The sequence below is a fragment of the Purpureocillium takamizusanense genome, chromosome 12 (assembly GCF_022605165.1).
Source record: "Purpureocillium takamizusanense chromosome 12, complete sequence".
Classification (NCBI taxonomy): Eukaryota; Fungi; Ascomycota; class Sordariomycetes; order Hypocreales; family Ophiocordycipitaceae; genus Purpureocillium; species Purpureocillium takamizusanense.
The window spans coordinates 180,170-208,083 of NC_063079.1; the positions used below are offsets into that span (position 1 = coordinate 180,170).

The window sequence follows — 27,914 nt, forward strand, 5'->3', positions numbered from 1 at the left end:
TAAATTACATTGCATTAACTAAATTTATACGCGGAATTAATAATCTGCTACTCCTTGGGCTTTTGAAGCCTGCGCAGCAGCGGCTTGAGTGGGTTCTTTGCCCGGAAACGCAACCATGTGGCAAAAAAGATGACGGCATAGTTGAATGCGATAAAGCCGCAAAAGATGCCAAAGTCGCGCCAGATGTGGCTGTAGTAGACGCTGAAGCCCGCGCCAAAGTCGTCGCCGGTGGCATACTGGCAGTACTCGCACTGCCCATCGGCGGCGGTGCGCAGGTAGCCGCCGGCCTGGGCGACGTACGAGCCAGCATACTGCTCGCACGAGCGGCCGGCCGGGGCGACGAAGCGGGCGTACTCGTCGTCGGAGCACTCGACGGGCTGGTCGTGGATGGCGGCGCCGAGAAAGGCCTCGAGCAGGTAGTGGAAGGGCGACAGCCAGTACATCCAGCTCCTCCAAAAGGTGGGCAGCTGCATGGGGGGCACGACGACGCCGCAGAAGCTGACGACGAAGAGGAAGAAGATGGGCACGAGGAGCGAGGCGAGCAGCTCGTTGGGGGCGAAGGCGGCGATGGCCTGGCCGAAGCTGACGTAGTACAGCTCGAACAGCAGGACCAGCAGGAAGGAGAAGCCCGAGGTGAAGCCCGAGACGCGCGTGCCGAAGATGCCCCACCACCAGCAGCAAAAGTAGATGCCGCCGGCGACGATGGCGTAGGGGATCTCGACGGCGACGGCGGCGGTGACCCAGGCGACCCACGAGTAGATCTTGGCGCTGTTCTCGCGCGACTCGAAGATGTTGCGCGAGTTGAGGAAGACGGGCTGCAGCTGCTGGATCAGCGGCGGCGAGATGGTCAGCGTCATGAAGATGGAGAAGAGCCGGTTCTGGTAGTCGATGGTCGAGTACCCGAGCCGCCAAAAGGTGAAGCAGTTGAAGAGGCCCGTCAGGATGTGCAGCATGAACTTGCCCACGATGTAGCTGGGCGTCCGCCAGTACGCCACGAACGCGCGCCGCATCACCGCCGACACCTGCGCCGACAGGGGCGCCGCGTACTCGCGGTCGTCGCGCAGGCTCTGCGACGGCTCGACGTGCGAACGCCGCGATATCATGTCGTCGATCTCGCGCCCGCGAGCCCCGTGCTCCTCCGACGCCGCCCACTCGTCGCCCCAGTCCTTGCCGCGGTAGTTGGGGTCGCCCGCCCCGATGGCCTCGAGCATGTACTCGGCCGGGTTCGCGTCGGGCGGGCAGCGGTGCGCGCCGTGCGACTCAAAGTATCGCAGCAGCGTCTGGCTGTCGCGGCCCAGCTCGCCGTGGTAGACGACGCGCCCGCCCGACTTGAGCAGCAGCAGCTCGTCAAAGTGCTCGAACAGCACCGCCGACGGCTGGTGGATCGTGCAGAGCACCGCCTGCCCGGCGTCGGCCAGCTTGCGCAGGAACCGCACGATGTTGAAGGCCGCCCCGGAGTCGAGCCCGGACGTCGGCTCGTCGAGGAACATGAGCAGCTCCGGCTTGGACGCCAGCTCGACCCCGATGGTCAGCCGCTTGCGCTGCTCCTGGTTCAGGCCCTCGCCGATGATGCCGATGGTCGCGCCTGCGATGTCGCGCATCTCTAGCAAGTCGATGATGGTTTCGCAGTAGGCCAGCTTCTCCTCGCGCGCCACCTCACGCGGCTGCCGCAGCAGCGCCGAGAACTGCAGCGCCTCGCGCACCGTCGCTGTCGGCTCGTGCACGTCCATCTGCTCTGCGAACCCCGTCGCGCGCTGGAACGACTTGGGCAGCGGACGCCCGTCGACGAGGAACTCGCCCGTGATGGTGCCAAAGTTGATGCGCTGGGCCAGCGCGTTGAGCAGCGTCGTCTTGCCCGCGCCTAGAATGAGCCAGTTGAGTCAGTCATATTTGATGCGCAAAAGGGTGAACACAAGTGCCGCTGGGGTATAGAAAGACTTACCGGACGCGCCCATCAGTGCCGTCAGCTTGCCGGGCCGCACGAAACCCTGCACATCCTGCAACAAACGGCGCTCCCCCTTTTCGTACGGGATGGTGTAGTTGATGTTGCGAAACGTAAAGACGGTCTCGTTCTTGGCGATACGCTTCATGACCTGGCCGTCGTCGTTGCTGCTCTCCCCTTCCTTGCCCGCTTCGTTTCCGGCCATGGCAGGCGTGACGTGAGCCACGGGACCATGCTCCTCGTCGTTTCTCTGGTCTCGTCCTCCGGTATCGATGGCTGTTTCGACCTTTTTGGGCACTTGGCCTCGCTTGAAGATTGTGATGGCTCCGCCGCCGGCGTTGGGCTTCATCAGCTCCATTCCAAGGGCCGTCAGGAGGACGAAGAAGAAGAAGAAGGCCCAGAGGAAGCCGAAATTGCGCCAGAGATGGGAGCGGCTGTACGAAAAGGCCTCCTGGATGTATCGCGACCCGTCGACATTCGTCTGTCCCGGCTGGCTCCCCTGCAGCGCGCACGACTGGTAGCGTGGCTCGGCGCCGGGCACCTGTGGCACGAGGTATGGGGGCACGCACTCGAGGCTCAGGCCGGCAAACTCGTTGGCCATGAGACACTCGAAGCCATACTGGATCCAGTTGATCCAGCGCAGCCAGCTGAACCAGGGGTGCATCGACTTTGGCGGGATCAGGTAGCCGGTGTACACGATGAGGATCTGGACCGAGATGCCGGTGAAGCGCGTCGCCACGTCAATGGTGCGGCAAAAGGCGGCGATGGCGCGGAAGAAGGCATAGGTGGTCATGGTGACGAGCCACAGGATCAGGATGGTGATGAAGAACTGCGACGCCGTCCGGGACAGGTTCGCCATGAAGTAGATGATGAGGGTGAAGATGACGACCTGGGTCAAGACGAGGGGTATGTCGACGACGGTCTGCGCGACGGCAAAGGCGGAGGGCCGATAGAAGGAAAAGGACTTGTGCTTGAGCAGGATGGGCTTGGAGGAGAAGGCGGCCGTCATCTCGGCCAGGGCCAGGAGGGCGTTGAAGAGCAGCAGGAAGAAGAGGGTGCCGCCTCGGGGGAAGGCGCCGGCGGCCGTCTGCGGCATGTTGAAGAAGAGGCTGCCGACAATGAGGCCCTGGAAGACGAGGCCGCCCCATTTGCCGAAGAGCGAGGCGCGGTCGCCCAGCATGACGAGGAACTGGCGCTTGGTGCAGGCCAGGACCTGCTGGTGGAAGGGCAGCGTGTAGTTCTTCTCCTCGGTCCGCTTGGACTGGCGCTCCTCGCGCACGCGGGCCTGCTCGGCGGCCTCCTTCTCAAAGGCCTCGACGTCGGCCATGTTCTTGCGGTAGACGCCGCTGGCGCGGTACGCGTCGAAGAAGGCGTCGGGCGAGCGCGGGATGCGGTCCTCCCAGCCCTGGCGCACGCTCCTCTCGTGCTCGTCGCTCACCGAGGTCAGGAAGTCGGCCGTGGTCCATCGCTCGGGGCACTCGAAGCCGAGGTCGATAAAGTAGCGCTTCGCGTCCTCGGCGGGGCCAAAGTACAGGCACTTGCCGCCGTCGATGAGAAGGACCTTGTCGACGAGGTCGTAGAGCGACTCGCCGGCCTGGTAGAGGGAGACGGCGGTGGAGACGTCGGCCATGTTGGTCATGGTGCGGATGGCGCGGACGTACTCGAGGGCGGTGCTGGCGTCGAGCCCCTTGCTCGAGTTGTCCCAGCCCTGGACCGAGGCGCGCGTGATCATGGCCTCGGCGATGCTGACGCGCTTGCGCTCGCCGCCCGAGACGCCGTGCACAAACTCGTTGCCGACCTTGGTCCCGAGCGTGTGCTCGATCCAGAAGAGCTTGGTGACGGTGCGCAGGAACTCGCGCACGTAGTCGGCGCGCGTCTCGCCCTCGAGCCGCGACTCCTTGCCGGGCGTCCGCGTCTGCAGCGCGAACCGCAGCGTCCGCCGCACCGTCAGCGTCGCGTAGTGCAGGTCGTCCTCGGGGTTGTAGATGACCTCGCCGCGGAAGTGCTTGCCCATGACGCCCGCGTCGGTGCCCCCGTACTTGACGTCGCCCTCGACCGCCTCGAAGCCCGCCCGCTGGTTGCAAAAGGCCTTGAGGAACGTGGTGCACCCGGACCCGGGACGGCCCAGCACCAGCAGCAGCTCACCGGGACGCACGCACCCGTCGAAGTGGCTGATGAGCTCCCGCACGGGGGGCTTCGCGGCCGCCGCCTTGGGGCCCCGGCGGAAGAGGTTGCGCAGCGTGCGCGGCAGGCCGAGGAAGACGTCGCCCACCGTCGGCTGCAGGCTGGCGCCCAGGCCGACGCCCTTGACGGTGAGGTCGCGGAAGACGACGCCGCTGTGCCTCGTCTTCTCCTCCTCGCTGCGCTCCTGGCGCGCGCGACCGAACAGCCGCGACATGAGACGCTCAATCTCCTGCGACTCCTCCTCCTGCTCCGCCGCCGAGAGCCCCGTGTCGGTGCGCGTCATGGTGCGCCGCCGCGAGAGAACCCGGAAGAGGTCGTCCTCGGTCTGGATGGTGCGCCGGCGCTCGAGCGGCGGGCTGCCCGCGCCCGTTTGGGTGTTTGTCTTGATGGGCGCATACTCGGCCGACTCTTGGTCCGACGGCGTGTGGCCGGGAGAGCCCTTTTCATTCTGCCCTTCCTCCTTTTCTTCGCGGCGGCCGTGCTGCCCTGCGTCGCGCTGCTGCTGTTGTCGAGCATCGTGGGCATGATTGCTTGCGTGCAGCGTCGACTCGGACGACGCCAACGTCCCGGGAGACTCGGCCTTTGCGTCCGGCGCCATGATGCAAGTGTTGTTGATGTTGTTACTCGTACGCCTGAGACGGCGACGACGGCAACGGCGGGCGGTGAATCTATCCGCTCGCGGAATGGCACACGGGCAATTGATCGCGGTGCAGCAACAAGGACGACCGACTGATCAACAAAGGGCTTCACTTCACATTCCTGTATAAGAGCGTAGAGCGCGTATGTATACAACAAGGCCGCGCGAGTGATTCATATGCACCACCACCACCACGTCTCCCGCCCCCCGGCTTCGGACTCGGACTTCGAGAAAAACCCACGTCCTTCATCCAAAACACCAGGGCAGCAAAACATTGGGTCGTCCCTTCGCTCTTCGGGCTTCTCCAGCGCCCCGACGCGGATGCGGCGAGCGGGAGTGGCGGCTGAGTTTGAGGCCATGAAAGTCTATGACGACTCCGTGCCGCTGGTGTTGCGTCAAAGGGGGGAAGAAATAAAAAAGTCTCCGCCCGCAATGGGGTAGGCAAGGTTAGTTGATCGGATCGCCGGATAGCTCCAGCCATCGACCGTTTTGCGACGAGCTGCCGCGCAAAGACGGGCCCACTGGAGCTTCAAGAGGTTGCCAATGAGCTTCGTTCGCTCGAGGTAGCAGGGCAGCAATATTCCACGATTTATGACAGTTCACATGTGTGTCGCCTGGTGATGAGTGGCTCGGACCGGACCCGGCACAGTAGGGTGATGGTAGCTGGGCAATAGCGCAGGGCGGCCGTCTCACTTGCTGGGATGATAAACATGTATGTACGTACGTACGTACGTACGAACACGACGATTAATAGCATGTAGGACGCTCAACGCGGAACCAAGCCCAGAAGCAAACCGACTCGCAGACCGCGGGGCCATTGGAGCCGCCGACACCGCGGTGGTGTTGTTGTTGTGGTTCATTATGGTTCACGCCGACAGCCGCTGGCTCGCGACGCTGGCTGCCGCTGAAACAACGAACCTTGTTGGCGGTTCAGGCCGTGTGCCCGTCCGGTGGGTGGGTGCCTCGACCAAACTGCCGGTAATGGAGGGCGGATGTGACAGACAGACACACGGCGATGGCTTCACAGAGCGCTCGCTTGCCATGTTCCTGGTCCGCAATGTGGTTATAATGCTCGTAACATGAAGGAGCCGATCGTCCAGCACCTCGGATGACCCAGCACCAGACTACTCAGTTACTGTCTCAATAACCGTGGTGCAGATGAAGAAATCCCTACTTACTTCGTACAAACCTCCTACGTCCTCTTTGGCCTGCTCCGCTCTCCCCGCAAGGAAAAAAGACCAGTGCAGCAGTTATCCCCTACCTCATCCACGGCCCCGTGCTCGTCAGCCCATATTTACTCCAGAACCCGCGCGCCTTGCCCTGCCCCTTGGTCGCCTCGTCCATCTCGGCCCTCAGCACCGGGTTGATGCCCTTGCTGCGCATCTCGTCCTGCTTCTCGGGCGGGATCTTGTGCACCGGGTGGTTCGCCGGCAGCCGGGCCGGGTCCGTCTCGCTCGGGCCGCCGCCTGACGACGAGGGCGTCTTGCCCCATCGGTATGCGGCTTCTGCCCGCAGGCGTGCCTCGTCCTTCTCGTCTTGCATTGTGCTGGCGGGGGCGGGGGCGGCGTTGGATGGTGTTGGCGATTGCTTACTTTTATCGGCTTCGGACGTGAGAGTGGATGATGGTGATGCTTGCCAGTCGGGTTTGGACATCTGTGACCTTTTTGCGCTGCGATCCGATGGAACATGTGGTCATGTTTCGTTTATTGTGCTCAGCGACATTGCTCCCTTAAATGCCCCCTCATCCCCTTTCGCGCTGTACACAGCCAGCGCTACCCCCCCTCCAGCAGGTGAAGATCCCTACCGTCCCCAGCGACCTCGAGCATCCTCGGGCGTTGTTGATGTTCGACGTCAGACTTTAGTCGAGGCTCGCCGTGGACAGACAGCCAACGGTTTTCGGGCCGTGGCAGTGCCTGATCCTCACGGCCCACATTCCATGACGTGACGCCCGCTCGGGATGACATCACCAGACAGCAACGGATTTGGTGCACGAGGCTCCCGCGGAGGGACCACACCTGATTCGTGGTCGCGTTCGCGTGGACCAGACGAGTTGCTTGGCTCCCATCCGCACGCTGCCCTAGGGAGATAAGCCATATAACTAGAGGCACTGTTCGATCCACGTCGGTCAGATCGCGCGGAGAGAGGTCGATAACAAGGCGCCTTGGAGGTATTTCCAGAGCAGAGTACTCCTCAACAGTAGCCGGGTTGCTTTTGCATCTGTTGCCATAGACGCTTTCCCGGCTCATGGAACCCTCGTCTTTCACTTCCAAACCCCGAGAACGATTAATCTCCAAGGAATACAGCTATGCGGGCAATTGTAAACGCTCTATCTAGTCCGGCGGTATCAGTGATAGTCTAGTTACCCCGCGGCCCAAGAGATGAGCCCGGGATCCTCCCTGCGTGCCTCCAACGTTGTGAACGCTCGCGTTGTCGCAATGGAATCGCCCGTCCTACGATAGCTTGGTAAAGACATTTCGCCAACACCCCAGAATAGCCTTCGACACTTTCCGATATCAGTCGTGCGGGATCTTGTCCTTAAGAGCCCGGACTGGCTGCCCGGGCTCTGAAACCAACGGCTAGGGCAGCTTCGCCCGGGCTCATACGCGTGTTCTTGACCAACGCTTCCTTCATGAGTAGAGCCGTGTCAGTATCTGCGCAACCTGGCTCACCACCTTGAACCGTCCGGCTTAAAACCCCACCTTCAGTTCGGTAGATTGGAGGGACCCCCGGCACCCGCGTAGTCCAGCCGAGCGGTCACCGTCCCGTACGAATGGACGCCGGTTTCGCATCCAACAACATTTACTGAGCCGCGCTTCGCTGATCATGAATCGTCACGAGCTAACCGAGAGCACGTCGCGGAGGGCTCGTGACGATCCAAACATCAATGATGTCGTCATCGTGATGCAAGTACAATAGGTTAGCAACTTCATAAGAGCGACGTGATGTAAAGGCGGCATTGGAAGCCAGGCATGGTCGATGGCAGGCACGTGTCGACCGTGCAGTTGGCGAAGAGGTTCGGGGTCGACCGAGCCCGACATGTTGAAGAATCTCGGGCAGCCTACTGCTTCGTTCTCAGGCGAGAGGGGGGCGCAGACGAGAATGCGCACGAGAAAATCCATTTGCGCTCGGGCTGCGTATTGGATCGACTGGCAGATGCTGCTTCGAGTCTTCGATCATTTTGACAGCCCCGGCAGTCCGGCAGCCCGGCAGACTTGACCTTGTTCCAAATCAGGGCCTGCATGGTCTGCATGGCCCTCATGCAGGTGAGATCCGGAGTCCGAAATCGCGAAGATCCGGAAACCATGACGAAGCCGTAGGATGGTGTCATAAGCGGCGAGCCAACGGGATTCTAAAGCACGGGAGTCCCTAATCCGACGACTGGCTATCACGACGGGCCGCACCCGCCCACAGAGCTGAAGGGGGGAAGCAAGAAAGGTTTAAGCCGAAGCGTTTGATGCCATTGACTCATTTGAGGTTAGTCGTGCGTATTCCGGATTCTCACCGGGTTCCGCTCGCCGTGACGGATTCCGGCCGCCGAACCGAGGCCGACAAGGTATTGAGCTGCTGCTACCGTCGTTTTAGGCCTGCGATATGGCCAGAACTGTTGATTTCATTGCTTGAACCTGAAGGTCTGATGGGTTCAGCCCGCGCGGGGGCTCATAGACAATACATAGATGCCCGAATTTGCATAATTTCCCAGTAACCAAAACCGATATACTATAACTATAACACTCAAGGATGATTAGGCATCTCAAGAGGAGACCAATAATTTCCTGGGTCTTGATAACAAGAGAGTCATAATTGACTTCATCAGTGCCATCGCGGGTCTAACACGACGAAACACACACGTACCCGAATTGGTACATATTGTGACCACCAAAAGCGACAGTATGTATGACCTATTAAGGATGTCGCTGTCTGCACAAGCCTGCTGTAAGAGTGCGAATTGTGAGTGGATGTGGCATTTGGGCTACATTCGCGAAACTCGGCGCCAGTGACTTCGCTCACGTTAGGGCGGCTAGGCACAACCATGTCTGCCGAACGTCGAACTATTTTGGAGACCTCGGTGGTGCTGCATCATGCATGTGAATGACCGCCACTGAGAGGCATTGCCAATCCTTTTTCAAGGGATCATATGTACGGTGTTCCAGCGGGTCAGGACCGGTCATCTTCGGCCGCTTCGCAACCGTGCCATATCACAACTCTCGCCCGAACAGCCAACCCAAAAAAGGTGTTCTAATGCGAATTTTGTCGATCTGCCAGCTGCCTTCCGGGGATCTCGGGTCGACGGCTAGGTAGCTGAATCCGCACCGTTATTAGACGTGTAGCGGTAACGCGACTCATATGTACCCGGGTGGCCCATTAAGACAAAGTTCAAGTGGGTCGTGCTTGATTGAGCCCGCTTTGTAACTAACCAACTACTACGTGCACGTTCCTATCTGATAAGATGTTGACCCTTTACAACCGTCCGAGGGAGTGACATCGTGAGCTCGGAAAGCGGACGGAAGATATCACCAGTCCTCTATAGCGCCATGGCCCTTGAACTCCGCTTAGCAGAAGTATCTACAACATATGTAGAACTTCTGAATGCTCACATAAATAGTGACATTAGGGTTGTGGCTGGGTCGCTGTTCCAGGGCCATTGCTTCACAATCCGCCGGGTGGCACCTACTCGCTGTCCTATTAGCCAAATCCACTTCTTTACCTCGTTATACATAGCCACCGGGTCCTTGTCATGCGATATGGAACGACGACCCTTACCAGCTTCTACGGGGCTATCAGGCCACATCGACCAGTTTGTAGACGCAGTGAAGTCCCTCCTCGATGAGGGGGACACCACCACGCTGAACGAGCTGGCTAGTCGCCTGTGGCCATACAGAATCAATTTGCAGCAAGCGGCACCTGGTGACGCAGTTTGCGTCAGGCCGATATTGGTCTTGGAAGGCGGGCAACTGCCATGGTGGGTCCGCTGTTGCGAGAACTAACGCTGCAATACGATTGATTGATGAACTGCCTAGGCACGACTTGTCAGATCCTGTCTTGCAATCAAATTCGGGCCTGGGCTGGACCAGTGCCTTCAATGGGGCAACATCACCCTCGACAACGGACGCCCATGCGGCCGCACCAGCACTAGACATGTTCGAAGCCATGAATACAAGCGTGCTAACAGCCAGCCTTGTAGGGGCAGGATTCGTGGGCAGTGGCGATGTTGACGGGGTTACCGATGAAACGGAGATCAGGACGTCCAGCCCGCCCAACGTAGATATAGTACAGGTCAGGAGTCACCCGAGAACTGCCCCTCCCCCTCCCAAAGCCGGGTCTAACCGCGATCGCCAAATCAAGACCAACGACGTTACCTCAAATCACAGCAGCACGCATCAACAGAGCGCCGGGATTGTTTGGTCGGATTCCGACACACCACCCTTGACCTGTACGTTGCTAGAAGCACCAAACCTCAACGCTAACACGGTGGGATAACAAATGCCACGGATCTCTTCCCAGGTCCATCTGGTTTATCGGAATTCTCGGATACGGCCATGACTGAATATTCGAGAAACGGCGAACCTACCGTTGAAACCATCTCCAGTACCGACTGTGACCATCTTATCGAGGGTTTAGACGCGGGCCAAGTCTCCTATCACTTCTCCAACTCCGCCGGATGGTCTGCAGAGCATGAAGTGAACGCCAACCTGTGTACCTCAATGATGGCTAGTCGCGCGCCCATCGCTGTCGGGCTATCAGAAAGGGAGAATATAATATCTAGCAGCCTCCGGGCTATTTCGTCACCCTCAGTTAGCGAAGCAGGACAGGCGATTCAGGACAAGACAAGGCGATCATTGTCTCCCACGATCATGGCAAAGGCCACTTCGGCCGCGGCTGAGTGCATTAGAGCAGATCATGTTCAGTTCCTGGAGACGAATCTCCCACACTGGATACAAGGCGGGCTGTGGCGCCAACTGCCGTGTCTAAGCCCTATGCCCCGTTCGCAGAGATACGAGAAGCTGCAAAAGCTCTACTTATGCGTTTCTCGGCTTGACATGCGTATGGAAGACGACCTAATCCGAAGTCGAATGGCTATGGTATTTCTCTACTTGGAGTATGAAGAAGTGAATAGCCAATGGTTAAAGCAACAGCGAGCTGGAAATAAGTTGGCGACCGGGGTCGGACGGGGAAATGCCACCCCTTTGATTGATGACATTCTTGCGAATACACATGCAGATTGGAGCATTTCTGACACCCGAGTGCGAAGTCAACTACGAGCAAACTTTCACGACCGGAAACGTTACGGAAAGCGGTGGTGGATCGTCGTAAACGCACTAGGGCCCAGCATCTTGGTTGTGTGCTCATCCAAGTTCGCAGGGATGGTGTATGATTAGGACCTTTACTCGCACTTTGGCGGAAACGCGATGCTGACGTACTGCAGTAAGAACACATCAGTCTCCGCATCATTGCTCCAGGCAATTGTCCATACCATTCAATCTTATGAGCCGGAAGCGACAGAAATCCTCACACTGGTCAATCCTATCGCGGAAAGCCTATTCCGTAACAGTGGGTATGGGGGCCACGACGCGAAACACCTTCTGGAGAAGCTTAAGACTTCAAGGGCTAGATGGGGAAAGGGCGGCATCTAGCACAACATTAGCGACGTGGAGAGTCTGATCTTCTCAAGTATCTCAAGAAATCCTGCCCTGTCCTTCTTTTGTACGAAGAGCGAACGAAACCAAGTCACGGTTAACAATTAAGACGTAACACTTCATGAAGGACTGCGATTTCAAGCCAAAGCTGATGATATATAGACTCTTATTAACCTAGTACGTCCTTTGCCCTAATAGGGGCTTTGTTTACCTATAAAGCTCTCCGGACGTTAAATAATATCGTATTATATCGTATTGTATCGTATCGTATCGTATCGCATCGTTGCTATACAGTTGGTCCACGGTCATCTTTATATATTAGATTCGTTAGCCTAGCACGTCCTTTGCCCCGATAGGTCCTTTTATCTTTGAAGCTCTCCGGACATTGAATAACGTCGTATCGTATCATTATAACTCACAGGTTTTAGTTACTGCTGCAGCCTGGCAGACTACGATGGCTTCAACTGCGCGCTGTTAGCAGGCTTTTATTGCTGCTACAGCCTGGCAGCTGACGCGCCGTCGGGCTTGGTCGCCAGGGGGCGGTGTGATACTATAGACTGGGCTTGGCAGGTCTTAGACGTGTGAAATAGAGAAATGCATGACTGTAAATACTGCGACTATTCAGATGTCCGCGTTGGGCCAAGTCGAAACCATCATCTCAGCCTAAAGTGACGCGATGATCAAGGAATCATGTGCCACCCAATCATAAGTGCAAATATCCACGATCTTGTACCCCGCGGCATCAAGCAGGCTTTGCCATTCGCCCTTTGTTCGTTTCTTTCCCGCGATTGACGCCATCATGATGAAGTCAAGTTGACAAATTTCCCTAGATGCACCCTGTCCGGGGACGACGATGTCGTCAATAACGAGGCGTGACTCCGGACTCATGGCGGTGCGTATGTTTTCCAAAACGGTAACGCCGTCGCGGTCAGGAAGACCATGGAGAACATTACGGAGGTAGTACAACTTTGCACCTGCCCCTGGTTATCAGTTTCGCCGCGATTTTAGTATTCTTTCAACTGGGCGACTCACCTTTCACGGGCTGGGGATCGAAGAGGCCGTGCACCATAGCCTCAACCCCATGTGGCATGGGTTTCGAAATTCGGTCAATGGTGACTTGCATGTCTTGGAGAATAACACGGCCAATAGCATTTGGGTACCTCTCGCGCAGTCGAATACTTTGGTGGCCCATGCCTCCACCAATATCAACGAATAGAACAGGGTCATGTTCCAGGGCCGGGGTCTCTTCGACCAGATGTCCTGGCAACGCTGAGAGCCAATCTCCGCTAGTAGGCGAGTGGAGCGCCATGGAATCTTGGAACTGGCCCTGGAGCTTTGTGTCCAGGGCAAGATATTCGTAACAGGCAAGATCGGTCCCAAATGCCTTCTGAAAAATGCCGTTTTGGCTATCACTGATGTCCTTGTATCCATTTTCGGCCAGGAATTCTGGCAGGGCCTGAAACGTTCGATCATGAAGGTCAAACCTGTAAGGCCACTGTAAGCTCCTAAGGCCCCGTGATTTCTTCTTCGAGGTACTGCAAGGAGAGTACTTACAGAAGGTGGACACCAGATTCCAGAGCAGGGCCGGCCAACTCCCGAGTTATACTTTCTGAGGAGAACTTGTCTTCTTCCAACTGCTTCACCATACCCACGGAAACCAGAAATCGTAGGATTCGGCCTTGTGTGTATATTGGCATCAACACGACTCATAACGGGAGTGACCGGATGGTGTTCTTTCGAGAAGAATAGGGAACGGACATAAGTACTCACTTAGAAGCACTGGCGCAACACCGAGTGTTGCGCTGAGGTGATCACATGATAATGGCCCCTCGTGGTTTGCCAACGCTCGAAAGAGGCCGATATCCGCACCCACGCGAATCAGGGCAAGTTGCAGGTGCTGTAGGCCGGGCAGGTGAGTAGTAGCGTGGAACTTCAGGCACGTCAACTTACCGATCCAGATAGCCTCAGCATATGCTCGTATGGGGTTTCGATCTTAAGTAAGGCATTGAGGAGGGATTGTTGGATTTTGGCGCGATTTTCGCCATTGGATGAAAACCCAAGGACTTCAACCTGCGCAAGCAGGTTATCAATATCCTGTCCAGATGCGTGTTGAGTCATTGCAAAGAGGTGAGGTTCTAGTAAGAATGAATGGGGAGAACAAGGAGAACAAGGAGACAGTAGTAGTCTGCTCGCTTGAGGCAGCGGCGCGCGGCGCTTATAAAAACACAGGTCTCTTCGGTCACCTTCGTAACTCAACCTGTGTTCCAAAGCCCTGCTGCTAATCTTTCACTAATGATTTAGATCATGTCTTCTATCTCGCATGTCACCTTCTGAAAATGTCCGGTACTAATTGTGGACGTGCATGTAAACACCGAGCATAATTACCGACTGGACGGTCCCACAGGCTATACTAGACATACTAGACGCCACCCAAACCATTTAATGTTTACCATGTGTCAGAGTCGTAGGCCATGGCTGGGTCTTGACTGCGCCGCGTAGGCGGAGTCGCTCGAATCGACTGACACTCGGACTCCGTAAGTCTATGCGCGATGCCTGATGAGTGCCCCATTTCATGCTATTTACTTACGGCCCTTGACCATCATCGTTGGTAGCCACCGGCAGTAAGAGTCATGGCTCATAGTTGCAAATGCGTTTGGACCAAACGGTACGATGATGTTCCAGTAGTATCGCTACGTTGTACACTGCTCTAAACGCTTTCATAGACGCAGCCCCGAGGCTCCCGTTGATTACAGCGCAAGAACTCGTTAGGCATACGAATCATGCACATAATCAACAGTTGTATCTGCGAGCCCTTCGTTGGCCATTCGGGAGATCTGCATGATACGTACGAAGTAGCACATGCTTGCAAATGAGCTAGTAGGCTGAGCAGGCATGACGGACATCCGGGCATGGCAGCGGCATCATTGAACGACCCGAACCCCGCAAGGTCGCCGAGGCATACGAGGCGACAGACATCTCATGAATCCGGCTATAATCTAGAATATCAGAGACTTCAAGGACGTTGAGAGGTAGACACGAAATAGGACGTTTGCCCTGCGCATGGCTGAGAAAGTCCCAATTGCCTTCCACACCTTTCTCAGTTCTCAAGCACCTTATGGCTCTGTGTCGGCCTTCCACGGAAGAATTTACTGCAGAACTTGAGTCTGTGTCTACCACCCGAGCCTCTAACTGATCAAAAGGGCGCAAAAATGGCACCAGGACATTTCAAGGTCATCATTGTGGGTGGATCCATCACGGGCCTCACACTCGCTCACAGTTTGGACAAGATGGGAGTGGACTACATGATATTGGAGAAACGCTTGTCGATTTCGTCACAGGAGGGCGCATCTATTGGCATCCTGCCGAACGGGGCGCGGGTCCTAGAACAACTTGGGCTGTACGACGCCGTCTCGCAAGTTGCCACCGCTCTTCGGACGACACGAATCCATTTTCCCGATGGTTTCCATTTTACGAGCTCTTACCCAAGTAAAATTTTGAAAAAGTGCGTGAAAGCACACTTGTCTGTCTTGTGGCAGCACGGCCACGAACTGACTTTGTCCCCCGTCACAGTTTTGGATATCCCATCGCGTTTTTGGAAAGACAGAAACTGCTACAGATAATGTACGATGGCATACCCGACAAGACCAAGATCGCCTTCAACAAAGCAGTTTCCAGCATTGAGCAGTACTCAGAGGAAGGTAAAGGCGGCGTCCGTGTCCAGACTCTCGATGGTGATGTATATGACGGCCATCTCGTCGTTGGGGCAGACGGAGTTCACAGTCGAACTCGGCGCAAAATAATGCGCATGTCCAGCTTGACTCGCACAGATATTGCGATACAAGAAAGAAACAGTGAGCTCCACCCTGTCGTACGGCATTCTGCCAGAGCCTGGCTGACCTTCTATCGTGGGCATCTCGGTGGATTTTACGTGCGCATTCGGGATTTCTACGGGGATGACCGGGCTAAAAACAGGAGAGCAAATCATGCGTATCTATAATGGCCAAACTCTACTGGTTATCCCATGTCGAGACGGACTCGTCTTCTGGTTCTTGGTACAGAAACTGGACCAGAAGGTTGAGTACGCAGAGGCCCGCCGCTTCACGGAGGAGGAGGCTGCTACACACTGTCTACAACTGGCCCACGTACCAATTGGGGATGACGTCTACTTCGGGGATGTGTGGCAGAAGCGACGTTCCGTTACTATGGTGTGTCTAGAGGAGAGCATCTTTCGAACTTGGTGCTTCGGTCGTTTGGTATGTATCGGCGATAGCATTCATAAGGTACGACATGTCCGCCCGCCATCGAGGTTGCTCCAGGTCACTGATCAATGGCCGGTTGCCAGATGACTATCAATCTCGGACAAGGTGCCAACTGCGCCATCGAAGACGTGGCTAGTCTATCCAATTTCCTACAAGAACACTTCGAGAGGAACAGCACGAGTCCATCGGATGAAGAGCTTGAAATCCTGCTCCGTCGCTTCAACCAAGCCCACCTCTCGAGAGTATCTCGTATCTGCAGCATGTCAGCGTTGGTAGCAAGAGTACATGCACGGGATGGAGTTTTATGTAAGTTCATTGGACGGTATATAATGCCGCACTTGGGTGGACTATTCGAACATCGGCCCTTGAGCATGATTGCAGACGCCGAGGCCATAAGGTTTTTACCCTCGCCGCGATCGTCATTCCGAGGCTGGGAGAAGTACAGAAGCAAGGAAGACGGACATGGTATTCGGACGGTCACATTGTGTGCGTTGTTACTGTCGATTGTCTTGACGATGCTGGCGGCGTATTGGCCGCTGTCGCAGTGGTGAAGGCACCACAGCCATACTTCCATTGAGAGCTGAGGAGCTCAGCAGTGGGAATAGTGTCAAACAATTGGAGTTCTTACAGTTAAAATTCATTATGCCAGTCTGAATAGTGGGCTAGTTTCAGCCAGTACAATTCTGCCGCGAACGCTTTCCATGGGCTCGTGGATAAAATTGTAAGAGTAGCACTATTTATTGACAGGCACATGTTCCTCTATTTCCACGCCCCCAAGACCTGCAAAGCCTAAGCAGCCTACAGTGCCACACTATCCCTTACCGACCAGGCCTGGCAGCGCAATTGTGGTCGGGCAACCTTGCTGCAGGGCTGCGGTCGCAGTTGAAGCCATTACGGGCTGGTATAGCAATTGAAGCCATCGCATGCTGCCGTAATTGAAGCCCGCGGGCTGCCGGGCTGTCGCGGCAACAGGGCCCATCGCAGGGCACCTGGGTTGCTGCAAGCTGCTGCATGCCAGAGGGCATTATACGTGCGGCGGCGCGTACATGGCACTGTAACCCGCTGTGAGGCAGGGGGTCTTGTTGGCTGTATAGTGCCTTGGGCGCGTGTCCAGGTCGTAAGATTTAGTATTATGTATACTGTATATGCCCACTAATGGCTGGGCTTCTGGTGCGTGGAACTATCGTCTACAAATTTAGTTTTGATCGCCCAGTTGGTTGATATTGCTCAACTAAATGCATCCCACAAAATTTGGCGGGGTGCTGGGTCAAAGTCTAAGTACATATCGAGTCTTTGTGACAGCAGAGCTGGATTGGGCAGCTTCTTGCGAAATCCCACCCCGACACCCGAGCGCGCTGCGATGTCCTTGCTGACCGTGTGTCGCCGGCATGTCCCCGCTGGCAAGCCGTAGCGCTGAATTACATGCTCTTTTTCTTCTCTGCCGCGGGCTTCTGTGCTTCGTATCGGCGAACAAATCGCAGGCAGATGCCATAAGAACCGTCCACAACGAGGAAGAAGCAGACGAACCAAATGTACAACGGCTCACCCATGAATTCGTGGTCCGCTCTCCAATATCTATACCGAATGATGTCCTGAGGGATAAGGACAAGAGAACCGAAAAAACGAGAGAACCTGGCATACAGAATGAGTATTCGGGCTTCCAGCGTCAGTCAACACCGTGCTGTAAAGTCGTTAGACTTACCACAGCAAGTACGACGTTCCCCGGGAGCTCCCCCGGCACACCAGTTGACATAGACCGCCAACACTTAGCAGTAGCTGGCAGCCGTATGCACTCAAGGCCTGGGCGAGCGTAGGTCCGATCTGTTTGGCAAGCGCCAGATGTCCGGTTGTCCAACCTGCGACACAGACAATGAAGATTAGAGGAAGGTTCCTCTGTACCAATGGCGCGTGTGCCCATTCCCTATGGGCGTTCTTGACGGCGGTGTACATGACGCCGCAGTTTAGTATAAGGCCTATACAATGAATCCACATTTGCATGCCGCCGAGCGGGTAGATCAGAGCGTATGTCAATTCCCAGGCAAAATTGCAGCATAGCGGCATCAAGGCCATGCCATAGGTTTGATCTTTTAGGGACTTATAGATCATGCCGACATAATTCGTCGTCCAACCAACGCCCATCAGTAGTTTGCAAATCTCAGCAATCCAGGCGACATCACGGTACTCCGGGGGGGCTCGTGACACGTCGGCGATGTCCATTGTTGCGTAATGTCTGTTTGTGTCTGGGCTGTTGGACTGTTTGTTGAATGGATGTCGAATATGGTGAAGGTTTCGAACATAAAAGAGTCTGCTGCATTAATACAATTGCGATCAGCGTAGGCGTTTCTCAGGGCTTCTATACTCGCCGTATTTTAAACGAACGGTAGCAATAGCGTCGTCCGTGTTCGCGAAGCCAATCACATCGCGCGACACGTCGGAAGGTGAAGAGCTCGTAAGATGCCCGGTTCGTCCCACACCGGTATTGCGAAAATGCGCCGTCGAGTGGTATTGTGAGACATTCTCGGAAGCTAAAAGAGAGCTGACCGCGGGTCAGTCGACAAACATGGCCCCAACCGCCAGACCTACGTATCCACCAGCGTGCCATTGATCGCCGCACATGTGGTACCGTGGGGGGCAGGCAGGGTACGACTGGGAGACCGATGACAACCTACTGGATAGATGATCTGAACATGCGCAGCGTGTATGGAGATAGTCCTCTCATACGTTGCCACCAAGGAATCGAAGACGCTCCTATAATGGTGCATCGTTCATTTCAAGGCAGATCCTCCCATGCATTGGATCCACCATACAATAGGATGCCAGCAACAGGATCGTGTCTGCGACGGAATAGATACTGAATCAAAGTACCGGACAACTAGTCTCCTAATCAACGCCACCATCGCCTTGGGACTGGCATTCCACACAGTGTCCTTGGCTTAGGGCCAAACCGCAAATGAGTCGCAAGGTAGCCGGGGACTGTGTTCATGGATACGGATAGCCGACAATACCATTATATGAAGTCCGGTTAGTCCTCTGGCATCATATGCGGCGTTCAGTAGCCAAACTTTTACATCCATCCGCGGCGAACGATATTCATCCAGTTGACAGATTTGATCGCACCCATCGTCCAGCATAGCCGCCATGGCGAATAGACAGCTGCTTCGCAATCTACTCAACCTTTCCCGATATGATAAATACAATCCCGTCTTTACCACATTTGCCGGGGGTAAGATTTGAATGTGCTTTCATGTTCGTACTGGCCAGTGTTGACGGAAGTTGAGAGCAGCATGGTCCGCGTTGTTAGCCGGAGCGGCTCAACTGGCAGATCAACGTGTGACTGTGTCGCCCGCATTTATCTTTCGGCAAACTGCATTATCCATCCTTGCAGCCTACTTGTTTTGTGGTGCGGGCATGGTTTGGAATGACTGGGTTGATCGCACCATCGATGCCAATGTTGCCCGAACCAAGAACCGTCCCCTAGCAGCAGGCATAGTCACTACGACCGAGGCATTCTTGTGGATGGCGTTTCAAGCAATCCTAGCTTTGGTCCTACTCTATAACACATTGGATGGAAAGGATGTGTAGGCACCCCACCCTGTCTTCTCTATCCTTTCGCTTTTTCTTTCTCGCACCCCTCTCGCCATATGTTGTGGTCTTGTGGTAAGTGTTCAATCTGACTCTGGCGTGTATAGATGGAAGCATTTCATCCCCGTCGCGTTGGCCTCAATACTCTACCCCTTTGGGAAACGTCCATTGGCTCGAAGGCTTTGTATCTACCCACAATACATACTGGCCTTCACCATCGCATGGCCGGCCGTTCCGGGCCGGGCTTCAATCTACGGCCACCAGGAGTCCTTCCTCGAGTCAGCCCGCCACTGCCTCACCCTTTGCTCCATGGTGTTTTTCTGGACCATATACTTGAACACGGCATACAGCTATCAGGATGTAGTCGACGATCGGAAGTTAGGAGTGAATTCATTCTACAACATCGCAGGGGGACGGATTCACATGTTACTTGCACTACTCACCGCGCCTGTCATTGTATGTCTAGCGCTGTACATAAATACGTTTCATTCGATATGGCTCTGGATAAGTTGGATGGGTGTCTGGATGCCCGTTTTGACACTGCAACTGGTGCGGTTTAGCGCGAAACAGCCCGGAAGCGGCGGGCCACTGCACAAGAGCAACTTCATGCTCGGGGTATGGACAACTATCGCATGCGCTATAGAGGTGTACCTTAATAGCAAGGGCTGATAGGCACTTTCTCTTAAAAGCTATTAGTGGATTGATGAAATGAGGAGTCAGGGGTCATAATAAGGGTCGCCCTCTCGTTAGGTAGTCAATCAATCCGAGCCACACCACACATGCCAAAATGGAGTTCATATAACATGACTAATAATACTGCACAAGGACCACCCACATGTACCATCTTGCATCTAGCGATCTCTTTATTAATCATGTTAGAGGCTACGGGAAACACGGCAGACGTCTGTCTCAACCGATCTATTAAGGGGTCGACGACAGACTTAGGACTAACATGTAGCTTTCAGGTTACCTAGCTTTGCTATTGCGAACATAACGCGAAGCTTGCTAGCGTCGATTCTATCCGCAGACCGTCAACAATCCAGTTGCCCTGCACCGCACGTTATGGGCTCTGAGATAACATCAACTAAGTTCCTTGGTGCATACCTCCTGTTGAACCCGCTACGTGTCGGCGGTGAATAGTGCGTAATGGGTTACCCCCCAAAATAATAGCATATCTGTAAGCCTTGGAAGGTAATCACTCCGCACAAAAGAATACGGTTACAGTGTAGTGTGCATCCTTGATAATAATGAAGCCATCGTAGCAAGGGACAGGTCTTCCGTGACCCCCACACAGTGTCCGGCGGGGGCTCTGCCGCGTGTCTCAGATCATCATGAGTACCAAGCGCATTCGAACTCCACTATTTGTACATCACCATGCCCCTGCGTGACGGAGGGGTTGTTCTTAGATGCCCAGGTATTTATTGGGACTGCGGCAGTAGGCTGTAGTATAAGTAACGCGTCCGCAAATGAGTTTACGATGACACCAGATCTAAACTGAAGCGGAGTCGTCCACACACCGGAACTGAGCGCACGTTCCATTGCCAGCAATCTATATATTTCTATTAACAAACCTCACACTACGCCTCAGCCACCGCTCCTGCTTTCCTTGAAAATAATCATGGAGAACGTGCCTTTGGTAGGCAAAGAGGTAGAGGCTCCGCCTGACTCGACACATTGTCTACAACAAGAAAAGGCAAGCCAGCGGCGAACGATCGTCCCTCAGACGAACCCCGAGCCTAAAACCAATGGAATGGCGTATATGGATACTAACGTTAATAAGCAAATCTTCGTAGATCATTCGTGCTCCACTCGACTATCTTCTTGATCACCCAGGCAAAGATATGAGGGGGAAGATGATATCAGCCTTCAATCAATGGCTCCGAGTTCCTAATGAGCAGCTCGAAACTATCAAATCTATTGTTATGCTACTGCACAATGCGTCTCTGCTGTAAGTACGGTCTATACGAATCGACAGGTAATGGGCTGTGGTCCCTGATTCCCACTCTAGACTGGACGATATCCAAGACTCCTCGAAACTCCGTCGTGGAGTACCCGTCGCTCATAGCATCTTCGGAATTGCTCCGACCATCAACTCTGCCAACTATGCATACTTTCTGGCTCAGCAAGAAGTACTGAAACTAGGAAGCCCACGAGCGTTTGAGATATTCACCGAAGAACTGCTGAACTTGCATCGTGGACAGGGCATGGACATTTACTGGAGAGATGCGTCTATCTGCCCGACCGAGGAAGACTATTTTACCATGGTCTCAAACAAAACAGGCGGACTCTTCAGGCTGGCTATCAAATTGATGCAGTTGATGAGCAACACTGGCCGGTAAGGGACTACCCAGAGAAGGGCGACGTAAAAAGCCGTCTAACCACAGGGAACCATAACAGAGACTACGTTCCCCTAGTCGACCTGTTGGGGGTTATGTTCCAGGTTCGGGACGATTATCTAAACTTGCAGAGCGACGCATATGCGAAAAACAAGGGATTTGGCGAGGACTTGACCGAAGGGAAGTTTTCCTACCCTATTATCTGCAGCATCCAATCGAACCCGACAAGTATCCAGCTATCTAGCATCCTAAAGCAGCGGACGATGGATGAAGACGTCAAATTACTCGCGGTGGGGTACATTGAGTCCAGCGGTGCATTCGAGAAATGTCGACAAAAACTCGCAGAGCTGGCTGCTAAGGCGAGAGAAATGGTACCGAACACTGGCTGCGATGCAGTAGAAGACGTCAAGTTACTTAACAACATGCTTTACATGATTGGGCTTGATAGTTGCGGCGTACCGTCTTGAACAGTCTGGCAATAGCTGATTCGGAGTTCTGGGAGAACCACATTTTCAACCTGGCAATGGCAATGGTTAATCGCAATGTTCTTATGTGGGCTATCCACCATGTCATGTCCTACTGGGTCTACCTAAGTGGTGATTGTCCCCTATATTGTACCGGAGGGCTAATCTCCAACGGGTCCGTGACACTTATATGTTGACAAAGTATAGACTCACAAGCTCAGCACATCCTGTGCGGCTCAGACAACTGCAGCTCGTCAGGTGAAACGGGTCATGGGAGCACTTCGTATGTGGGTCGTTTCGGCCGTAGCATGTCAAACTTCAGTGTCTTCCGCAGGTGCTTCTTGAACCGTTCAAAGGACCCGTCCCTGGTAAGCCGACGTTGGACTGTGTCATCAATATTAAATATCGGACAAATATCGAACTTTATTTCGCCACCTCAAAGATTCTACGGAGCAACGGGCAGGTAGTAACCGCACCGTAATGGCCAAGGACACGAAAGTTACGATACGTAAATCTGCGCTTCTGCCTAACTGAAGCACGGTTCCGGAATGGAGACGTGCCGCAGTTTTGACCGTTCTGACTTGGAGAGTAGTCCCAGTGAGATTCGACATTTGCAGACTTCATCGGAGAGTCTGTTTCGCCGTTTTACAGTCCGCGCAGGCTCTGCTCCTGCAGGTAAGTGTTTCATCGCGCAGGAACCAGATCTGGCGTCAGAGTATACCCGGTGTATAAGCCTTCGTGGATTTAGGGCTACTGTGTTATCGCATGGCATTCCTGTAACGATGTCCGGTTGCATCTCATATGGGGTTTATTCCTTAGGCAGATTGTTTATGACTAGTTGGCTACATGAGTTCTGACTGCCCTACTGCCACATACATACTACCGTAAAATGGTCATCCGGACTACTTGGAGCACTATCATACCGCTGTGCGTCATTAGTGGCTTGGGGTAACGGCAGAGAGAAAAGTAACTCGAGAATCTCATAGAAGTCTAGGCCGCGTGTGTGTCTGTTGTGGAAAGGATTGCTGACTGCACGGAACACGCACGTGTGACTATAATAGCGACTGAAGGAAGGTGATGGGCCAGATGCGATTGGGCCGTTGCCATGAGTGGCCGTTTCGTAGTAGTCTGCGAATGTACCGGTCCTGAATGCCTTAAGCTATGCCAACTACAGGGGCTTCAGAACGGACAAGGACTATAGCAAGCTTCCCATGCATTTGATTAGAGGAATCATATTATTAGTTAATTGCAAATGTTTTCCCGTCTCGTTCCTAGATTTAGAATGCCTTCCGAAGCGGCGCTACTATGGAAATGTACATTCCCCCTCGGCATGGTCCATACGTTGAGCGGCAACCAACGAAAGCTACACATGGTTGGTTGGGTACACGGTGGGTCCCTTGTATTAAATTGAGCATTTGTCATTCAGTAAAGAGGCTAGGACTGTTGGACATAATGTTTCGCCCAGATCCTTGTGGCCTGACCGTAGGCCAGAGTTCCCTTGTCTTGCGCCAAGTCCAAGCCACCAGCTACGCCGTCGTGGTATCTAGACGTTCACAGTCGTGCTACAGTGTAGAGCGGCAATATAGCACTACTGATCGACAGCCGAATACGGTCACATCCTCTGACCAGTGGTCGGGGCTTAGCACGGACTCGCGTTCATGCCGGGATATATGGGCAGATCACAAGGTCAAATGTCCTATCGTCGTCTCAAGGACCTTGCAGTGGAGAATTGTAACGTCGCATTGCTAATGACGAGAGCTGAGCTACGTCCTAGGGCATGCGCCCGTCCGACGGGTTGTGGCAATTGTAACTAAGTTGGTCGTTGCGATGTTCAGGGGCGTTAACTCTGATTCCGACCCAGCTCGATATAAACCACTCCGGGTCTCCTCCGAATCTTCTCAAAGGCCATGTGTATAATTATCTGAAAGTTATTCGAGTCTCTCTACCACCCAAAAATGACCTATGCGCCTACACAACGCCTACATTCACGTGCTGCTTTTCTCCATTTTCACTCAACGCCCACGAAGTGAAGACCAGCACCATGCCTAAAGAATCGCTCTCCATGCTCATTTGCGGCTCGGTAATGCCAAGCCCAGATGTGGGTTATATGTCCCGTCTCCGCTCGAGCATTGTCTACGATCCGTTCCTGGTAGATTTGAAGCTTGCAATTACAGAACTGCCCGATCTTTGGGCTCTTCTTGTCGAGAATGAACCCACGCTGGAACGCGTCAACGGCTTGGCCTGTCTTCAGGCTTTGGCCGACTGGATGACATCCGGAAAAGTCTGCGACCTGACAACTGCCAATTATACATCAAAGAACATGCGAGCAACAGTCCTAACGGTTCTCAGTCATATTACGGAATACATGAGTTACTTGAACAGCCTTGAAGGTGGGGAGGAAGATGAGCACACTAAAGTCTTGAATGATGTCCGCGACGGAGGCGTCCAAGGATTATGTGTCGGGCTCCTCTCTGCTATTGCTATTGCTTGCTCGCAGAGGAAAACGGATATAGCAAGGAAAAGCGCCGTTGCTGTGAGATTGGCAATGTGCATTGGAGCGTTTGTTGACCTGCACGAAATGGAGTCTTCTGAACCAACTGTCTGCTTCAGTGCGCTGTGGCCTTCGAGCAAGGCCAAGGGCGAAATAAAGAAAGTAGCGGCAGAGGTTCATGAACCCTTTGAAGACAAGCTTGCAAGCTTCCCTCAGGTCAGTACATTCGTACGTTGCACAAGTTGTCGCTAACTCGCTCGCGAACAGAGTTACGTTGGCGTCCGTATGGACGTCTGTAGCTGGACCATCACAGCACCCAAAGGGATGGCCAAGTCGTTGATGCGCCAACTCACTGCGGAGGGCGTCACAGCTAAGGAAATAGATGTTCAAGGCCGTTTTCACCACTCGGACAATTACGCTACGTTCCGAAAGCTGGTAGGCATCTGTACATCCGTACATATGCTTCAGTTCCGAGATAGCCATCCGCTGGTGCCGCTGAGGCGGAATGATAGCGGAGACCTGGCGATGAAGGAGATGCCGCTCCACGAGATGGCGCTGCAGTGCATCTTAATCGAGAAGGCCGAATGGTATACCACCATGACGCGGTCGGCGGCAGCAATGATTCAGGGAGCCGAGGTTTCCAGCGTCAAGGGCAAAGCCACGGTACTCGTCATGGGCTCAGTCGATTGTATTCCGCGGTCTATCATGGCAGCCTCTCCTCTCCAAGTCCTTCGCCCTTCCGGAGCCGGAAGGATGTACCATCGCTATCCTACTGACTCCATTGCTATAATTGGCATGTCATGTCGATTTCCCAATTCGGAGACTCCGCAGAAGTTTTGGGATATACTCCAAGCCAAAAAGATAGCGAGCGTCCTGCCGGACACAGATTCGTTCGACGCTCGGTTTTTCGGCAACACTCCCCGCGAAGTCGAGTACATGGATCCGCAGCACCGACTAGGCCTTCATCTTGCCTACGAAGCCCTAGAATCGGGTGGGCATTTCAGTCCATCGTCTTCGGCGACGAAGGATATAGGCTGCTATGTCGGCATGTCTTCTTGCGACTATGACGACGAATCCAACTGCCGAGCCGCCACTGCATTCTCCTTCACAGGCACTGCGCGTGCCTTTGCGAGCGGCCGAATCACCCACTTCTTTGGCCTAACAGGTCCCTCTGAGGCAATTGACACAGCCTGTTCGTCCTCTGGGGCGGCAATCCATGCTGCATTGAAGGCCATCCAGTCGGGAGATTGTTCCATGGCCTTGGCTGGAGGAGTCAATCGAATGCCCGCCCACGGCAGGTCACATGAAAACCTAGCCGCGGCCTCTTTCCTGAGCCCAACCGGGCACTGCAGACCATTTGACGCGACCGCAGACGGCTATCGACGGAGCGAGGGCGGAGGTTTCGTTCTGTTAAAGAGACTGTCGTCGGCAGTGGCGGACAACGACAGAATTCTCGGTGTACTGGCCGCCTCGGCTGTCAATAGCAGCAAAGGAAACCGGTCCATTACGCTGCCATCTTCGGAATCCCAATCCGATCTCTACAAGCATGTACTTCAGAGAGCGGGCATGCACCCATGTCAAGTGTCCTATATCGAGGCACATGGAACTGGCACTCAGAAAGGCGATCCTATCGAGTGCCAAAGCATTCGACAGGTCTTTGGACAGAACCCTCAGCTGCAATTGCCGCGGCTACGACTCGGTTCAGTGAAGGGAAATATCGGTCACGGCGGGGGAGCGTCGGGCGTGGCTGCTGTGGTCAAAGTGTTGTTGATGCTGCAGCATCGGCTTATACCGCCCCAGGCCAACTTCGCGGTGCTCAACCCGGCCATTCCTTCATTGGAGGAGGCAAATATGGAGATCCCTCAACATCTGAGCCCTTGGGAAGGTTCCTTTCGGGCGGCGTTGGTTAATAATTACGGCGCGTCGGGGACCAATGTGGCCATGATTATGTGCCAGCCGCCGCGGACTCCATTCGAGCGGACCACCAGCGAGACAGCAAAGCCTCTTCTCTATCCGATTCTGATCTCGGCCCATTCTACCGCCAGTCTGCGACGGTATTGTTCGGCCCTTTTGCGCCTCCTTGAGACTCACCATGGTACCCTCGGAAACACATTGCTTCCGAGCGTTGCTTTTCAGCTGGCCCAATGCCAGAACCACTCCCTTGTGCATCGCATCACGTCTTCCGCCGGCTCATCAGACGAACTGAGAGCTCTGCTCCGCACGACAATCGATCGTGACGACGCGGCACCATGGAAACCACGTGAAAATCCGAAGCCCGTGGTTTTCGTTTTCGCGGGGCAGACTGGCGGTCGGCCTCTTCTCAGCCAGGAAGTGTACCAGGAATCGATCTTGTTAAGGCGCCATTTGGATCGATGTGACCGCGCCTTGCAGACCATTGGCCTTCACAGCATCTTCCCTTACATATTCGAGGCGGACTCTATCTTTGATCTCGTTACTCTTCACTGCATGTTGTTCTCCTTGCAGTATTCAGTTGCCTCGTCCTGGATTGATACTGGTCTGGAGGTGAAGGCCCTAGTTGGTCATAGCTTCGGCCAGTTAACGGCCCTCTGCGTCGCCGGCGTGCTCGACGTGAGAGACGCCTTGAAGCTTATCTCAGGCCGCGCACTCTTGATTCAGAACAAATGGAGTGCCGAACCGGGCCGCATGCTCAGCGTCGATGCGGATGCGGCGACTGTGGAGGGCATCATAGGATCCATGTTGGACGGGGAAAAGGTCGAGATTGCCTGCCTTAATGCCCCGTCCAACCTCGTGGTAGCGGGCACCGAAGCAGCCATCGCCAAATTTGAGAAGGCAGCTCACTCCAGCGACATCAATGTCAGACAACTCCAGGTCACGCATGCGTTCCATTCGAATTTGGTGGACTGCATCATGCATGACTACCTTCAGATTATCCAGGATCTGCCCCTGAAGAATCCCATCATCCCCATCGAGCCCTGCTCAAAGTCCGCCGACGCCTGGGCCAATATCACCCCTGATTTAATTGCGAGACAGTCCCGCGATCCTGTCTATTTTACCGAGGCCATACTTAGAATCGAGCAACGGCTGGGCCCATGTGTCTGGCTTGAGGCTGGAGCTGGTTCTACCGGAGTCACCATGGCTCGGCGTGCGTTGAATAGTTCTCGGACGCCGGCCTCGTCGTCCCATTCCTTCCACTCGGTACAGCTTCACGGTCCAGACCCAATGGCATCCCTAAGCAACACGACTGTTGGACTCTGGAAAGCGGGTGTCAAAGTACAACACTGGTTGTACCATGCCTGTCAGAGACGTTGTTTTGTGCCGTTGGAACTGCCTCCGTATCAATTCGAAAATTCGGGACCCTGTTCTGTGGAGGATCATGAGGAGTCTGAACGCGGAGGTCGGGAC

At 54.7% G+C, this 27,914-nt stretch overlaps 4 protein-coding genes across 4 annotated transcripts; 1 reads left to right on the forward strand and 3 right to left on the reverse strand.

Moving 5' to 3' along the window:
• Positions 1-47: 47 nt before the first annotated feature.
• On the reverse strand, positions 48-4,724 carry SNQ2_3 (ATP-binding cassette transporter snq2; the record flags this gene model as incomplete). Its single annotated transcript, XM_047992004.1, has 2 exons — positions 48-1,861; positions 1,943-4,724. The coding sequence occupies 2 exons, from the start codon at positions 4,722-4,724 to the stop codon at positions 48-50; spliced, it is 4,596 nt and encodes a 1,531-aa protein (XP_047848017.1).
• A 1,296-nt stretch (positions 4,725-6,020) lies between these two features.
• On the reverse strand, positions 6,021-6,416 carry JDV02_010273 (uncharacterized protein; the record flags this gene model as incomplete). Its single annotated transcript, XM_047992005.1, has 1 exon — positions 6,021-6,416. The coding sequence occupies one exon, from the start codon at positions 6,414-6,416 to the stop codon at positions 6,021-6,023; it is 396 nt and encodes a 131-aa protein (XP_047848018.1).
• Positions 6,417-12,061: 5,645 nt separating this feature from the next.
• On the reverse strand, positions 12,062-13,044 carry JDV02_010274 (uncharacterized protein; the record flags this gene model as incomplete). Its single annotated transcript, XM_047992006.1, has 3 exons — positions 12,062-12,372; positions 12,431-12,882; positions 12,953-13,044. 3 exons carry the CDS (start codon positions 13,042-13,044, stop codon positions 12,062-12,064), a joined length of 855 nt encoding a protein of 284 aa, XP_047848019.1.
• An 11,573-nt stretch (positions 13,045-24,617) lies between these two features.
• JDV02_010275 (Type I Iterative PKS) lies at positions 24,618-27,744 on the forward strand (the record flags this gene model as incomplete). The annotated part of the gene is made up of 4 exons (XM_047992007.1): positions 24,618-24,746; positions 24,798-25,722; positions 25,903-27,603; positions 27,668-27,744. The coding sequence occupies 4 exons, from the start codon at positions 24,618-24,620 to the stop codon at positions 27,742-27,744; spliced, it is 2,832 nt and encodes a 943-aa protein (XP_047848020.1).
• Between the last annotated feature and the right edge of the window lie 170 nt (positions 27,745-27,914).